The 17,092-nt window shown below is 40.0% G+C and overlaps 1 protein-coding gene across 3 annotated transcripts in view; it reads right to left on the minus strand.

Annotated features, from left to right (window-relative positions):
* Positions 1 to 1,922: 1,922 nt before the first annotated feature.
* CCNK (cyclin K) overlaps positions 1,923 to 17,092 on the minus strand; it is a 71,332-nt gene continuing 56,162 nt past the window's right edge. For all 3 annotated transcript variants that reach the window (XM_053697482.1, XM_053697483.1, XM_053697481.1), the window contains exons 7-11: positions 12,847 to 13,016; positions 5,067 to 5,302; positions 4,951 to 4,984; positions 3,384 to 3,452; positions 1,923 to 3,181 (exon numbers count right to left, since the gene is read on the minus strand). In XM_053697482.1, the coding sequence (XP_053553457.1) occupies positions 2,568 to 3,181; positions 3,384 to 3,452; positions 4,951 to 4,984; positions 5,067 to 5,302; positions 12,847 to 13,016 (1,123 nt within the window). In that variant the 3' untranslated portion in view covers positions 1,923 to 2,567. The remainder of the gene's footprint in view (positions 3,182 to 3,383; positions 3,453 to 4,950; positions 4,985 to 5,066; positions 5,303 to 12,846; positions 13,017 to 17,092) is intronic.

Genomic DNA, 17,092 nt, shown 5'->3' on the forward strand with positions numbered 1-17,092 from the left:
TGGTCGTTCAGCCTAGATTATGTGTTTCCACTGTTTCCTCTCCTTCCACGCGTGATTGCTCGGATCAAACAGGAGAGAGCTTCGGTAATCCTGATCGCGCCTGCGTGGCCACGCAGGACTTAGTATGCGGATCTAGTGGACATGTCCTCTCTGCCTCCGTAAACTTCCTTTGAGACAGGACCTTCTCATTCAAGGGCCTTTCCAACATCCAAATCTAAATTTTCTGCAGCTGACTGCTTGGAGATTGAACCCTTGATTTTATCTAAGCGGGGATTCTCAGATTCGGTCATCAATACTTTGATACAGGCACGTAAGCCTGTCACTAGAAAAATCTATCATAAAATATGGCGTAAATATCTTTATTGGTGTGAATCCAAGGGCTAATCATGGAGTAAAGTTAGGATTCCCAGGATTCTGTCTTTTCTCCAAGAAGGATTGGAGAAAGGGTTATCAGCGAGTTCCTTAAAGGGACAGATTTCTGCTTTGTCAATTTTGCTTCACAAACGTTTGACAATGTTCCAGATGTTCAGTCTTTTTGTTAGGCTCTAACCAGAATTAAGCCTGTATTTAGACCAATTACTCCTCCCTGGAGTCTGAATTTAGTTTTTAGAGTTCTTCAAGGGCTTCCATTTGAACCCATGCATTCCATAGATATTAAATTGTTATCTTGGAAAGTTTTGTTTTTGGTTGCAATTTCTTCTGCTCGTAGAGTTTGAGATTTCAGAGTTACAATGTGATTCGCCTTATCTTATATTTCATTCTGATAAGGTGGTTTTGCGTACCAAACCTGGGTTTCTTCCTAAGGTTGTTTCAAATAAGAATATTAATTAGGAAATTGTTGGTCCTTGCTTGTGTCCTAATCCTTCTTCTAAGAAGGAGCGTCTGTTACATAACCTGGACGTGGTCCGTGCCTTGAAGTTTTACTTACAGGCAACTAAGAATTTCCGTCAATCATCTTCATTATTCATTGTTTATTCTGGAAAGCGTAGGGGTCAGAAAGCAACTGCTACCTCTCTTTCTTTTTGGCTGAGGAGTATCATCCGCCTGGCATACGAGACTGCTGGACAGCAGCCTCCTGAAAGAATTACGGCTCATTCTACTAGGGCTGTGGCTTCCACATGGGCCTTTAAAAACGATGCTTCTGTTGAACAGATTTGCAAGGCTGCGACTTGGTCATCTCTCCATACTTTTTCCAAATTTGATACTTTTGCTTCTTTTGAGGCTGTTTTGGGGAGAAAGGTTCTTCAAGCAGTGGTGCCTTCCGTTTAGGTCTCTGTCTTGTCCCTCCCATTTCATCCGTGTCCTGTAGCTTTGGTATTGTATCCCACAAGTAAGGATGAAATCCGTGGACTCGTCGTATCTTGTAGAAGAAAAGGAAATTTATGCTTACCTGATAAATTGATTTCTTCTACGATACGACGAGTCCACGGCCCCCCCTGTCATTTTTCAGGCAGATTATATTTTATTTTTTTACAACTTCAGTCACCTCTGCACCTTTAGCTTTTCCTTTCTCTTCCTAAACCTTTGGTCGAATGACTGGGGGTGGAGGGAAGGGATGAGCTATATATACAACTCTGCTGTGGTGCTCTTTGCCACTTCCTGTTAGCAGGAGGTTAATATCCCACAAGTAAGGATGAAATCCGTGCACTTGTCGTATCGTAGAAGAAATTAATTTATCAGGTAAGCATAAGTTTCCTTTTCGTTTGAATCTGTGTCTGCTGAGTCCCAAGTTCAGAAGTTGACAAAGTAATGTATGTGTGTATTTAAGGATTTTAATATTTGCTCAAGTCTTTCCATGGAGAACATTTTTACCAATAAAGCTGTTAATATAAAAAAAAAAAAAAAAAAGAAGTTCCAACTGCGTAACATTTATTATTCTACTTCTCAAACTAATGACTTAAGAAAGTAATTGCGACAAACAGTTCAGGCATTTATTTTTAATATTCAGATAGAAGATGGCAGTTACATCTCAGATTTAGATGCCAGTCAGTTACTTTTGCCTTTTACATTAAAAACTATTTACACAAACTTGTAAAAATTGCAAAAACATTTTAACAGATAAACAAGACATTGGAAAACTAAAGCAAAATGATTTTTCTGCTTATGATTAAACCGTTGTCAGTCACTTTACCTGTTAAATTTCAATAACGTAGCCAATATGGCCCTCTCAACAGTGAAAAGAAATCAAACGGATTTCATTATACTCAATAAGAAAACAAAACACAAGGATGTAATGCCAGAAACCGGCTTCTTTTCAGTATAGCCACACTATGCAGCCAAAAACAACGTAACCATTTGTTCAAGTCAGTCTTAAACTGCACAATGCATTCAGTGTCAAAGGTTGTTTTAACCTTTTAATGTGGTCATATAGGATTCAGTTCTTCTCAACACAGATTAAAATTAAATAAAATTCTGCTTGGACTTTGCAACACATTTTAAACATAACTAAACTGCATTTAGAATATTTTAAAGTTTTTTTGTAGGTTACTTATTTATGAAAAGCAGTTTTGATCCATTCTGACCCTACATTTCAGATACACTCTTCATATTTGGGTCTGATCACCATGCTATCTCATCCATGCAGAACGACCTATTCCCCCCACAGGAGGCATACCAGGTGGTGGTATTGGGGGAGGAACTGGAGGCTGACCACTAGGTGGCCCAGAGGGAGGTGGGTAATTGGTTGGCGGCAATCCGATTCCAGGGGGTGGATGACTTGGGACTGCATGACTTGGGGGCATTCTGGGAGGAGGGAAGTTAGGGTTGTAAGTAGGTGGAGGTGGGTACACAGGTGTAGGAGGTGGTAAATTTGGAGGAGGGAATGTAGAGGGAGGAGGAGGGGGAACAGAGGGTGGAGGATTAGGTGGGTAGACATGTGGATGATACGGTAAATGAGCTGGAGGTCCATATGAGGGGGGCAAAGCCCCGTAAGATGGTCCCTCAGTCTTCATCATGGACTGAAGGTTTTGGTAGCCTTCCCCTGACATGTAGGAGCTTGTGGTAGACATCCCTGTAATATAACTTGAAGGGGGTGGAGGAGGCGGCCGATGAGGTAGTGGTGGAGGCTGATGAACCGGTGCTGGATGAGCCGGAGGTGGAATCTGAATTTTTGTCAACTCTGCGGATTCAGCAACACCCAAAGAATCTGCGTCACCTGCAGCAGTTACCAGAGGTTTCCTCTCTGTTAATAAAAAGGTACATTAACAGATGTTGTTAGAAAATTCCAGCCTTGAACAGAAAGAGAAAAAAATTAATAGAACAAAAGCTGTGCAAGGCAAAAGGGATTTCAGCTACGCAGCCAACACAAAGCAATCTGTACAGACTACTTATGTACATTTATCATTACATACAAACATGAGAACCGCAAGAGCAAGGACACTTACCAGGGGGAGGAAGAACTGGGGGTAAAGGTGGATGTGGGGTCTCAAGTTTGATAATTTTAGCTGGCTGCTCTGAAAGGAAAATAAATACATACGATTATACTAAAATAAATATACATATGAAACCGCAAACACTAATAAGGGAGAGATAACTACATTATTATCTAGACTCATGGACAGAGAATCAAGTCTTTGCTAAACTCTTTCGGACCACGCGGCTTTACTTAGTAATGGTTTAGAAGTGAATAATGTATCTGTGCTGACAGTGGTGAATCCATGTAGGCACTATAATCATTTAAAGGGACATTAAAACATTAATAAATGCTATATATAATGATGCATGCAAAGCAAAATATTAGCTTGATAATAAAATGCAAAAGGTATTCTTTTTAAATTGGTTGTTTAAATAAGAATAAAGTTTTAGTTTCTATGTAGTAATGTTTGCTGGCAAGTTCAAACCTAGGTTTCTCTCATCTCATCTCTTCTGCTGAGGAGAATTAGGGACAAGCAAATTGTGCAAACAGTGCCAGAGTGGAATATAAAAGTGTTACAGTAACTACTTAGGTTTAAAAGTCCATTCAACATTGCTACATTCCACACAGCCATTTTACCCGTCCCTAATAGTGTTTAGTAGAAGAGGTTTCAACATGACTGCACTATCACTTTAAAAATTCAGGCAAAAGGGGGACAAAATAATGAAAGTATATTACAGCAGTTATTTCACTACACATAAGTTAACATTTTATATTACAATTACAACATGTTTGATTTGGTCTAAAGCACCATATAAATGACTAATGCAAGTCCATGGTGTTTGCATATTCCCTTCCTCAGGTGAGTTTTATCTTGAAACAGTCTTTACCAATACAAAGTGGTTGCCTATCTTACAAGTAAAAGATTTTTCAATCCCCTCTCCTAGAGCAGAGTGCAATACAGTCCCAGTCCCATCAGTTTTTTGTTGTTTTTTTCATTATCCATGGTGATTTTTAAACAAAATTAAAAACTTTCAGGATTCAGATAGAGAAGCAATTTTAAACAACTTTGCAATTTACTTCCATTAATAAAATGGGTGGCAGTCTTTTTATATTTACTGAGTCACCAGCTCATACTGAGCATGTGCAGGAATTCACAGAATACAAGTATAAGCCTGATACAGGAGGAGTGGACATTATACTGCAACAAAAGACCGAACTATCAGTGTAGGATACAGACCCTTTTTTTTTTTTTTTTTTTAAGGTAACATTGTCCAAAATAATAAAATATGACACTTTACCAATTCCTGTAACTAAATTGTGTGTATTTAGCCGCTATGTAACTATTTTCTGGAACTATTTTTATGTTAAGAGGTTTTAAAGCTAAGTGATCCACAGGCCATTACAGTTCATGTGAAAGTCTACCGATAATTCTCATTTGCAATTTTTATACCCAATGACATAGTGGCTGCATAATATGTTGGTTCTTTATAAATAAAGGATAATAAAATATTAAATATGAAAATGTGTTAATGTTGAGGCCTGGTTACACCACTAAAAATAAACATAAAAAAAAAAAAGGACATAAAAATTCTTACCCAAACTTTTGCTTTCTTCTTTAGGAGAAACAGGCTGAAATAAAATACAATGTTATATAAATATTGTTCTTTTAGCTCTAGTATATAGATTGTATTCACACACATTTTAAACTTACCATGGGTCTCTTTGTTTGCTTTGGAGGACTTGACTGGGGGGAGGGCTTTTTAGGTTGCTGGGATCCAGCAGGTTGCGTTTCTTTTGGTTGCGCAGCCTGTGGCTCTGCACTCTGAGACTGCTGCTGGGGTTGAACAGCAGCAATCTGTGCCTGGACCTGTGGAGGCGTCTGTTGTGATCCATGAGGCATTTGCTGCTTTCCCTGAGAGTACAGGTCAAGGATCTGATGACAGATATCTGCAAATAGCATTCAGATATTAATGTATAAGAATTTGTTTCTATAATAGATTTACGCTTTTACAACTTGTCAGTTTTAGAAAGACATTATGTGAAACATAAAAACTCTCATTATATAGTGTGCTACAATGTAAGCTGCCTCTTAGCAAAACACATTTCATTTATTTAGGAAAACGTTTGTTGCCCAATACATACTGGATCAACAAGAAATGTTATAGATGAAAATAAGCAAAAGCTCTTCTCCATGTCTAGGCAGTAGAGCATCAGATCGGCGGTGCTGCCATCTTGTTTTACTCTCCAGAAGAGTGTTAACCTATCTTCTATTTCAAACTGAGATCAGTCATAAAAATAGCTTACGTACTAATAATTACTTCACGATTCTATGAATCACTCAAAGACAGAAGACTCCAAATAGATTACAGAAGAGCAAATTTATATGGAAGAAAAGGGAAAAAAATAAAAACAAAAAATGTTGGTCTTTGGGCAGTTCAATAACATATCTGAATAAACAATATTGTTGACCTTTAAGTAAAATAAATAAAAAAAACAACAACTTGCCCCAAACCATAAACTCCTCGTAGAACCTTTATATGTTGCCTGACTTAGGCATAACAGCATCATTGTCTCAGACCAAGTCAGAATCTTTGCTTCTTGAATGAACTGGTGGAGAACAAACTACAAGATGGAGGGAGTTGGTGGTGGTGTGTGGGGAGACATGTCTTAAAGGGACAGTCTAGTCCAAAACAACCTTTCATTATTCAGATAGGGCATGTAATTTTAAACAATTTTCCAATTTACTTCTATAACCAATTTTGCTTTGTTCTCTTGGTATTCTTAGTTGAAAGCTAAACCTAGGAGGTTCATATGCTAATTCCTAAGCCCTTGAAGGCTGCCTCTTAGCTCAGGGCATTTTGACAGTTTTTCACCACAAGAGGGTGTTAGTTCATGTGTTTCATATAGATAACACTGTGCTCACGCATGTGAAGCTCCTATGAGCCAGCCCTGACTGGATAAAATGCAAATCTGTCAAAATAACTAAAATAAGGGGGCAGTCTGCAGAGGCTTAGATACAAGATAATCACAGAGGTAAAAAGTGTATTAAGATAACAGTGTTGGTTATGCAAAACTAGAGAATGTTGGTTATGCAAAACTAGAGAACGGGTAATAAAGGATTATCTATCTTTTAAAACAATATTCTGGTGTAGACTGTCCCTTTAAATATATTTTTAACCCTTGAACTCAAACCACAGGAGACATCTATTCTTAATAGAGAAGGCACAGACACTAGCAAAGAAATGCAACAGATCCATAGATATATCTCAGGAAAGAAAAACTATTTAGCCAATTGGAGACAACAAATCAATCCAAAAGTTCCAGAACCGATTCAATCTAAAATATTAAGAGTTACACTCAATGCTAGTAGGCACTATGAGCAAAAGCAGAAGGCTAACTTCAAAAAGGTTATACAGTGAAGAATGAACTTTTTTTCGGTTTTAATGTACCTTTGAAATTCATGCGACATACCTCATGTATTATTTTTTATATAAAGTAGGACTCCAAGAACTATGTCATGCTATACAAATGGTATAATAAATATCAGTAACAAAAAACCCCCCATAAAATATCACAAAATGGACTCCTATGGGGAAAAAAAAAATAGACAAGTAACCCATTAAAAGCAAGCTGATATCTAAATATGCAAACACCTCTAATTCATGTTAGTAAACTTACAAAAATATAAAGAACTCTATAAACAAGAAATTAAAATAGCTGACCACTAATAACTTGAACATTATATTAGCTCCAGAATATTTGCAAAAGATTATGAATGTATCTGTGGATTATAAAAGGAATATGACATTTAATTTATCAAAAGAAAAATGACACCAGATACTCAACATGACTCATACAAGGGATGCAAATATCAGTACATTTTTACATTTTATTGCTAGTGATGTTTTGGGGACTGTGTCCCCTTCCCCTGACAATATATAAATGTGATTTCAAATCAATGGTCTATAAACACATCTGCCTTGCTATGATGGTGGCACCATGTAACAAAAAAACTAAATATTTTCTAGTATATAGGTTCATTCATCTATATGCGTCTCTCCCTGAAAGCAATGTTTTGATTGTGGCTCAGGCAAGCTACAATGACCAGTTTTTGATTAGACAGGTGTAAGCTCAGTATTTTCTATGGACTTAAGTGTAAAAATGAAAGTTGACCAAATTAAGATTAAAAGGGACAGTCTACTTAAACATTGTTATTGTTTAAAAAAAGATCCCTTTATTACCCATTCCCCAGTTTTGCATAATCAACACTGTAATGTTAATATACTTTTTACCTCTGTACCTTGTATCTAAGCCTAGGCAAACCCCGCCCTTATCTCAGTTCTTTTTAAAAAAAAGACATGCATTCTAATTAATACAGGATTTTACAAGAGCTGTCACAATACGATGCGAGTATAAAACAAAATTTATGCTTACCTGATAAATTTATTTCATTTCTTTTTTGACACTATGAGTCCACGGATCATCTTAATTACTAATGGGGTATTCACCTCCTGGTCAGCAGGAGGCGGCGAAGAGCACCACAGCAAAGCTGTTAAATATCACGTCCCTTCACTCCCAACCCAGTCATTCGACCGAAGTCAAGGAGAGAAAAGAAGCAATAAGGTGCAGAGGCGTCTGAAGTTTATAAACTCAACAACCTGTCTCTTACAAAAACATGGCGGGCCGTGGACTCATCGTGTCAAAAAAGAAATAAATCAGGTAAGCATAAATTTTGTTTTCTTTTTATAACACGACGAGTCCACGGATCATCTTAATTACTGTACATTCAAAGATTCATTCTTGAATGCCCATGAGAAAGCAACAGCCCTTGTGAAATGAACCGTAACTCTCTCTGGAGGCTGCTGTCCAGCAGTCTCCTATGCAAAACGAATAATACTCCTCAGGCAAAAAAAAAAAAAAAAAAAAAAAAAAAAAAAAAAAAAAAAAGAAGAAGCAGCCATAGCTTTCGGTCCTTTACGTTTTCCAGATAAAACTACAGACAATGCAGAGGACTGACTAAAATCCTTAGTCGCCTGCAGGGGAAACTTAGGCACGAACCACATCCAAGTTGTGCAAGATAAGTTCCTTCTGAAGAGAGGATTGGGACACAAGGAAGGAACAACAATCTGCTGATTAATGTTCCGGGCAGAAACTACCTTAGGAAGAAATCCTAACTTAGTACATAAAACTACCTTATCAGAATGAGGAATAAGGTAAAAGAACTCATACTGTAAAGCCGAAAGTTCTGATACTCTGCAAGTAGAAGAAATATCAACCCTTGAAAACTCTTTAAGAACTAAATTCAAACTCCACGGAGGAGTAACTTGCTTGAACACAGCACTGATCTTGATCACAGCAAAAATGGGCCTCCGCCGACTGAATTATTTTGGATACCTCTGTCATCGCTAAGGTACGCCTCGTTCCTCCCTGATGATTGACGTAAGCCACTGAAGTTATGTTGTTCGACTGGGATCTGATAAACAGAACCGAGACCAACTGGGGCCATCCAGAAGAGCATTTAAAATCGTTCTCAGCCCTAGAATGTTTATAGAAGAACAGACTCTGAATGAGTCCAAACCTACCTGAGCCCTAAGGGAGCCCCAAACTGCTCCCCACCCTAGAAGGCAGACGTCTGTTGTCACAATAACCCAGGAAGGTCTGCGGAAGCAGGTTCCCTGGGAGGGATGATCCAGAGACAACCACCATTAAAGAGAATCCCTTCTCTCCTGCTCCAGTAGTATTCGAGGAGACAAATCTGCAAAATTTCCGTTCCATTGCCCGAGCATACTTAATTGGAGAGGTCTGAGGTGGACCCAATCAAACGGAATGATGTCCATTGTCGCCACCATCAGCCTGATTACCTCCATGCACTGAGTCACTGATGGCCTAGGAGTGGACTGAAGGACTAGACAAGTATCAAAACTTTGAATTCCTGACTCTAGTCAGAAAAATCTTCATTGATAGGGAATCTATTAAGCTTCCGAAGAAAGCTACCCCTGAATTTGGGACTGGGGAACTCATTTACAAATTTATCTTCCACGCATGAAAATGCAGGAAGGATAGCATCATATTCGTGTGGAATCTTGCTTGTTGTAAGGATGGCGCCTGGACTAGGATGGACAGATAGAAAAGTCTTGAACTCTAATTTGTATCCCTGGGACACAATGTACACCACCCAGGGATCATGATCACAAAACCAAACCTGATTGAAAAGGGAGACCCTGCCCCCTTACGGATTGGGTGCACACCTCTTATGCTGTCTGAGTCAACAGCAGGCTTCTTGGACTGTTTTCCCCTCCTTCTCCTATCCCTGCGAGAATAGAGTCTGTCCAATAGAAACAGATAACGCATCAAACCAGTACACCGCCGCGCTGGAAACAATAGCCAAACCAACCGCAGGTTGACAATGTAAACCCATTAACCTCTAACCGTAGGGTCCTTCATCTGCATAGAGTCCTGAAGGAACTACTATCCTCCATGCTAAAAGTATCTCCCTTGGCTAATGCGGAAATTCTCATTCCCCCCTGGGTATCACCTTCTTTTTAAGAATAGGAGAAAAAGGGGAAACTCTATAGCCCTATCACAATATTAGTATAACCTACTGGTGACTGAGTCATCCAGAATAGCCAAAACTTCCTCAATAACAAATGGAGGTGTTCAAGCTAAAACAGAAAGAAAACAAGCTCATAATCGGATAAGGGGATTACTTCATCCAAGACTGGGAATTTCTTATCCGGTACTACCGAAATATCTTCCTCCTTTAGTTATAGGGAAGAAATATTCGGAATAGCTATAACTGAGTCAATCACACCATTCTGATTGAATAGGACTCTTGCAGATTTTTCCCTACAGCGACAATGTATTAAATGCAATGTAACTCCAGGTGGAGTGTGAGAGGAAACGCAGGGCACTGCATGTGGGCTATAAACTGTTATTTATGGGACACCTTAGAAGAATGTGTCATATCTTGACCCTTGTCAATAGGCTCCTAAGCAGCATGTGCCTTAGAAGGAGTAGGTTCAGAACAAGTATATCTTTATCATTAAAGATCTCTCAATAAATGAGAAATAGAAGTGGATTGGTAATACCACATTGGTATCCAAGCCTAAAACAAGAGAACCTTATAGCAGGGCCTCTTAGATCATCCTGAGTCACAAAGGATGAATTACACTAATAAACAGTTGGAATTCGATAACAAAAATGAACACATTAAAAACGTTACTGTCTCTTTACATTTTAAAAAGAAACTATTTTTGTGTGCAGAAGTAAGCTAAATTAGCACGCAAACATTGCAGAAACTATCTACACCTCAGCTTAAACTTGCTGAGGTATTACCTGGTCATCAGAAACCTAATACATTCCAAACTTTTTTTTTTTTTTTTAAACGTACTTGAAATAAACGTTACTTTTTTGTTCACAGATATCGCCATGATATTAAAGAAGCAATGTCTTGCGCAGCAACTCCAGATGGAGTTTCCAAGGAACTGCAGAGCACTGCATGTGTGTTATAAAATTTTATGGGCACCTTCCTTAATTAATCTGACTCATATATGGAAGATAATTAAAGGGTAATAATACCCAAATGTTGAAACACTTGAAAGTGATGCAGTGTAGCTGTAAAAAGCCGACTAGAAAATATCACCTGAACATCTCTATGTTAAAAAGAAAAATATTTTACCTCAAAAATTTCTCAGTAGCCACATCTTATTGTAAAGGACTTCTAAGCATCAAATCAGTATATCTGTCATCTTATTTCCCTATTCAGTGTAAGGAAGTTTACAATGAAATCTCATGAGAGTTAAGTCAAATCTCATGAGATCACAGTAAAAGAGTTCATGACTTCAGCACTGCTGATACTGATTGGCTGCTGCTCATTTCATTTTCTTACCTGCAGCTGGACTGCAGGTGAAGTATAACTTTTTACACAGAACTTACTCTGCTGAGCTGAGGAAGTTGTGAGGTAAAATATCTTCCTTTTTACATAGAGATGCTCAGGTGATATTTAATTGTCAGCTTTTTACAGTTTCAAGTGATTTAGCATATGAGTATTATGTCCCTTTAAATAAAGTCTTAACCCTTTGTTAATAAAACCACATATAACAAACGTGACAGTCTCTTTAAATGTTAGAGTAATTTCTTTATTCCTATGAAGTCAGAAATGGCTGAAAATGTACGTAAGGAACTAGAGAACTGCTAACCCTATTCTGCACCTCAGCTTGACCCAGCTGAGGTGTCACAGTCTCTCTGCTGAAATCCTGACCTTGCTATAGCGTTATCTTAAACGCAAGCACTCAGAGATAAAATCCTCTGTTCCTTCAGTTAACCGGAAGTGCCAATTCTATGTTATGGAAGGAGGAGTGCAACTATGTTGGTGCCCTTTACAAGCTCCGCCCCTCGTGGGCATTTCGATAGCCATCTCCCGGTAGTCATTGTTTAAGTAGAGGCACCGGGAGCAAAAGAAGAGATTAATTTTAAATTGAACAGCTTCAGTTTAAAAGCTGCTTAGTCCGCTGTTACTCACGGAAAAAAACCCTCACACTGTGTTAAAACAGCTCATCGGAGTCCTTCTAAATAAAAAATCTCAACATGTGATCTCCCGGTAGCCATTTTTTAAGTACAGCCACCGGGAGTCAGAGAACCGACTGCACAGCTTCAATTTAAACCGCTGCTTAGTCCGATAGCTCTACTTAACAGAGAAACCCCGAAGAGCTCACACTCTGTCAAAAGTTCAAATCTCATGACTCACATAAGGTCAATATAAAATCTTACTCAGCCCCAGTGCCTGTGTCCTAACTGCCATAATGTCCCCTAAAAATTAGGTGAATCTGAGTAACCCTTTAATAAGAGCCCAAGTTCAATGAGGTCTAAATAAATATAATAAAAACAATAAAGTGCCCAAACTTTTTCCGAGTTCCTCTACCCCCAGAAATAAAGTCAGCACTTACCTCATCTTCTGCCTGGCAGCAAGGCAGTTCCCAGGTTTGCAAGGTCTTCTCCCTCCCATGGACCTGTAAATAAACGAAAGTTCTGAGTAAAATCCCTCAGGTTTTCAGAGTAAGGGCAGCATCAGAATATGGGAGGCGCAGTGAGAATTATGTCCCACAAGTTCCCATTGCTCTAAAGCCACCACTGCTCTACTGAACAAACTGATATGGACTACAACTACACCCTAGGACAAAGCAGCACAACCTTGTACAAACTCTTGATTGAAGAATCTTTTCTAACACCTCACTTTACCACTTCCTATCACTACGGTAGGCAAAGAGAATGACTGGGTTGGGATTGAAGGGAGGTGATATTTAACAGCTTTGCTGTCGTGCTCTTTGCCGCCTCCTGCTGACCAGGAGGTGAATATCCCATTAGTAATTAAGATGATCCGTGGACTCATCGAGTCATTAAAAAGAAAACTATATACTAATTATGATACACAAGACTAAGAGCACATATGCATTTTTAAATGTACCCACACACTCCAGAATGTGTTTATTTACCTTCAAGCACATCAACAGGGACATCTTGGACAAACTGCTCCCACCATCTTCTGTACATGGGTTTTGAAGTCCATTCCTGAATTTCAAATTTGCACAAACGACCAGCAAGGTACATAACTGCTACTGCTATAATCTCTGGTTCCCACTGTAGTGACAGTGTGGTGCATAAGCTAAATAAAAAGGAGGTATACATAAGATCTACTGCTACAAAGACAGGAAAAAAAACAAAACAGAATTTATGCTTACCTGATAAATTACTTTCTCCAACGGTGTGTCCGGTCCACGGCGTCATCCTTACTTGTGGGATATTCTTTTCCCCAACAGGAAATGGCAAAGAGTCCCAGCAAAGCTGGTCACATGATCCCTCCTAGGCTCCGCCCACCCCAGTCATTCGACCGACGGACAGGAGGAAATATATATAGGAGAAACCATATGATACCGTGGTGACTGTAGTTAGAGAAAATAATTCATCAGACCTGATTAAAAAACCAGGGCGGGCCGTGGACCGGACACACCGTTGGAGAAAGTAATTTATCAGGTAAGCATAAATTCTGTTTTCTCCAACATTGGTGTGTCCGGTCCACGGCGTCATCCATTACTTGTGGGAACCAATACCAAAGCTTTAGGACACGGATGAAGGGAGGGAGCAAATCAGGTCACCTAAATGGAAGGCACCACGGCTTGCAAAACCTTTCTCCCAAAAATAGCCTCCGAAGAGGCAAAAGTATCAAATTTGTAAAATTTGGCAAAAGTGTGCAGTGAAGACCAAGTCGCTGCCTTACATATCTGGTCAACAGAAGCCTCGTTCTTGAAGGCCCATGTGGAAGCCACAGCCCTAGTGAAGTGAGCTGCGATTCTTTCAGGAGGCTGCCGTCCGGCAGTCTCATAAGCCAATCGGATAATGCTTTTAAGCCAAAAGGAAAGAGGTAGAAGTCGCTTTTTGACCTCTCCTTTTACCAGAATAAACAACAAACAAGGAAGATGTTTGTCTGAAATCTTTAGTAGCCTCTAAATAGAATTTTAGAGCACGGACTACGTCCAAATTGTGTAACAAACGTTCCTTCTTTGAAACTGGATTCGGACACAAAGAAGGTACAACTATCTCCTGGTTAATATTTTTGTTGGAAACAACTTTCGGAAGAAAACCAGGCTTAGTACGCAAAACCACCTTATCTGCATGGAACACCAGATAGGGCGGAGAACACTGCAGAGCAGATAACTCTGAAACTCTTCTAGCAGAAGAAATAGCAACTAAAAACAAAACTTTCCAAGATAGTAACTTAATATCTATGGAATGTAAAGGTTCAAACGGAACCCCTTGAAGAACTGAAAGAACTAGATTTAGACTCCAGGGAGGAGTCAAAGGTCTGTAAACAGGCTTGATCCTAACCAGAGCCTGAACAAATGCTTGAACATCTGGCACGGCTGCCAGTCTTTTGTGAAGTAAAACAGATAAAGCAGAGATCTGTCCCTTTAGAGAACTTGCAGATAATCCTTTCTCCAAACCTTCTTGTAGAAAGGATAGAATCTTAGGCATTTTTATCTTGTTCCATGGGAATCCTTTAGATTCACACCAACAGATATATTTTTTCCATATTTTATGGTAAATTTTTCTAGTTACAGGCTTTCTAGCCTGAATCAGAGTATCTATTACAGAATCTGAAAACCCACGCTTTGATAAAATCAAGCGTTCAATCTCCAAGCCGTCAGTTGGAGGGAAACCAGATTCGGATGTTCGAATGGACCCTGAACAAGAAGGTCCTGTCTCAAAGGTAGCTTCCATGGTGGAGCCGATGACATATTCACCAGGTCTGCATACCAAGTCCTGCGTGGCCACGCAGGAGCTATCAAGATCACAGAGGCCCTCTCCTGATTGATCCTGGCTACCAGCCTGGGAATGAGAGGAAACGGTGGGAATACATAAGCGAGGTTGAAGGTCCAAGGTGCTACTAGTGCATCTACTAGAGTCGCCTTGGGATCCCTGGATCTGGACCCGTAGCAAGGAACCTTGAAGTTCTGACGAGACGCCATCAGATCCATGTCTGGAATGCCCCATAATTGAGTTATTTGGGCAAAGACTTCCAGATGGAGTTCCCACTCCCCCGGATGGAATGTCTGACGACTCAGAAAATCCGCTTCCCAATTTTCCACTCCTGGGATGTGGATCGCAGACAAGTGGCAGGAGTGATCCTTCGCCCATTGAATTATCTTGGTCACTTCTTTCATCGCCAGGGAACTCCTTGTTCCCCCCTGATGATTGATATATGCAACGGTCGTCATGTTGTCTGACTGAAACCTTATGAATTTGGCCTTTGCTAGTTGAGGCCAAGCTCTGAGAGCATTGAATATCGCTCTCAGTTCCAGAATGTTTATCGGGAGAAGAGACTCTTCCCGAGACCATAGACCCTGAGCTTTCAGGGATTCCCAGACCGCGCCCCAGCCCACTAGGCTGGCGTCTGTCGTGACAATGACCCACTCTGGTCTGCGGAAGCTCATTCCCTGTGACAGATTGTCCAGGGTCAGCCACCAACGGAGTGAATCTCTGGTCTTTTGATCTACTTGAATCGTCGGAGACAAGTCTGTATAATCCCCATTCCACTGTCTGAGCATGCACAGTTGTAATGGTCTTAGATGAATTCGTGCAAAAGGAACTATGTCCATTGTTGCAACCATCAATCCTATTACTTCCATGCACTGCGCTATGGAAGGACGAGGAACAGAATGAAGTACTTGACAAGAGCTTAGAAGTTTTGATTTTCTGACCTCTGTCAGAAAAATCCTCATTTCTAAGGAATCTATTATTGTTCCCAAGAAGGGAACTCTTGTTGACGGGGACAGAGCACTTTTTTCTTTGTTCACCTTCCATCCGTGAGATCTGAGAAAGGCTAGGACGATGTCCGTATGAGCCTTTGCTTTTGACAGGGACGACGCTTGAATCAGGATGTCGTCCAAGTAAGGTACTACTGCAATGCTCCTTGGTCTTAGAACCGCTAGAAGGGACCCTAGTACCTTTGTGAAAATCCTTGGAGCAGTGGCTAATCCGAATGGAAGTGCCACAAACTGGTAATACTTGTCCAGAAAAGCGAACCTTAGGAACCGATGATGTTCCTTATGGATAGGAATATGTAGGTACGCATCCTTTAAATCCACGGTAGTCAAATTGATTTTCCTGGATAGTAGGTAGGATTGTTCGAATAGTTTCCATTTTGAACGATGGTACCCTGAGAAATTTGTTTAGGATCTTTAGATCCAAAATTGGTCTGAATGTTCCCTCTTTTTTGGGAACTATGAACAGATTGGAATAAAATCCCATTCCTTGTTCTCTTATTGGAACTGGATGTATCACTCCCATCTTTAACAGGTCTTCTACACAATGTAAGAATGCCTGTCTCTTTATTTGGTTTGAAGATAATTGAGACCTGTGGAACCTTCCCCTTGGGGGTAGTTCCTTGAATTCCAGGAGATAACCTTGAGAAACTATTTCTAGCGCCCAAGGATCCTGAACATCTCTTGCCCAAGCCTGAGCAAAGAGAGAAAGTCTGCCCCCACTAGATCCGGTCCCGGATCGGGGGCTATCCCTTCATGCTGTTTTGGTAGCAGTGGTAGGCTTCTTGGCCTGCTTACCCTTGTTCCAGCCTTGCATTGGTTTCCAGGCTGGTTTGGGTTGTGAAGTATTACCCTCTTGCTTAGAGGATGCAGAATTAGAGGCTGGTCCGTTTCTGCGAAAGGGACGAAAATTAGGCTTATTATTAGCCTTAAAAGACCTATCCTGTGGGAGGGCGTGGCCCTTTCCCCCAGTGATGTCTGAAATAATCTCTTTCAAATCAGGTCCAAATAATGTTTTACCTTTGAAAGGAATGTTAAGCAATTTTGTCTTGGAAGACACATCCTCTGACCAAAACTTTGGCCAAAGCGCTCTGCGCGCCACGATAGCAAACCCTGAATTTTTCCCCGCTAATCTAGCTAATTGCAAAGCGGCATCTAAAACAAAAGAGTTAGCCAATTTAAGTGCTTGAACTCTGTCCATAACCTCCTCATACGAAGATTCTTTACTGAGCGACTTTTCTAGTTCCTCGAACCAGAAACACGCTGCCGTAGTGACAGGAACAATGCATGAAATTGGTTGTAGAAGGTAACCTTGCTGTACAAAAATCTTTTTAAGCAAACGCTCTAATTTCTTATCCATAGGATCTTTGAAAGCACAACTATCTTCGATAGGAATAATAGTGCGTTTGTTTAGAGTAGA

The sequence above is a fragment of the Bombina bombina genome, chromosome 1 (assembly GCF_027579735.1).
Source record: "Bombina bombina isolate aBomBom1 chromosome 1, aBomBom1.pri, whole genome shotgun sequence".
Taxonomy (NCBI): Eukaryota; Metazoa; Chordata; class Amphibia; order Anura; family Bombinatoridae; genus Bombina; species Bombina bombina.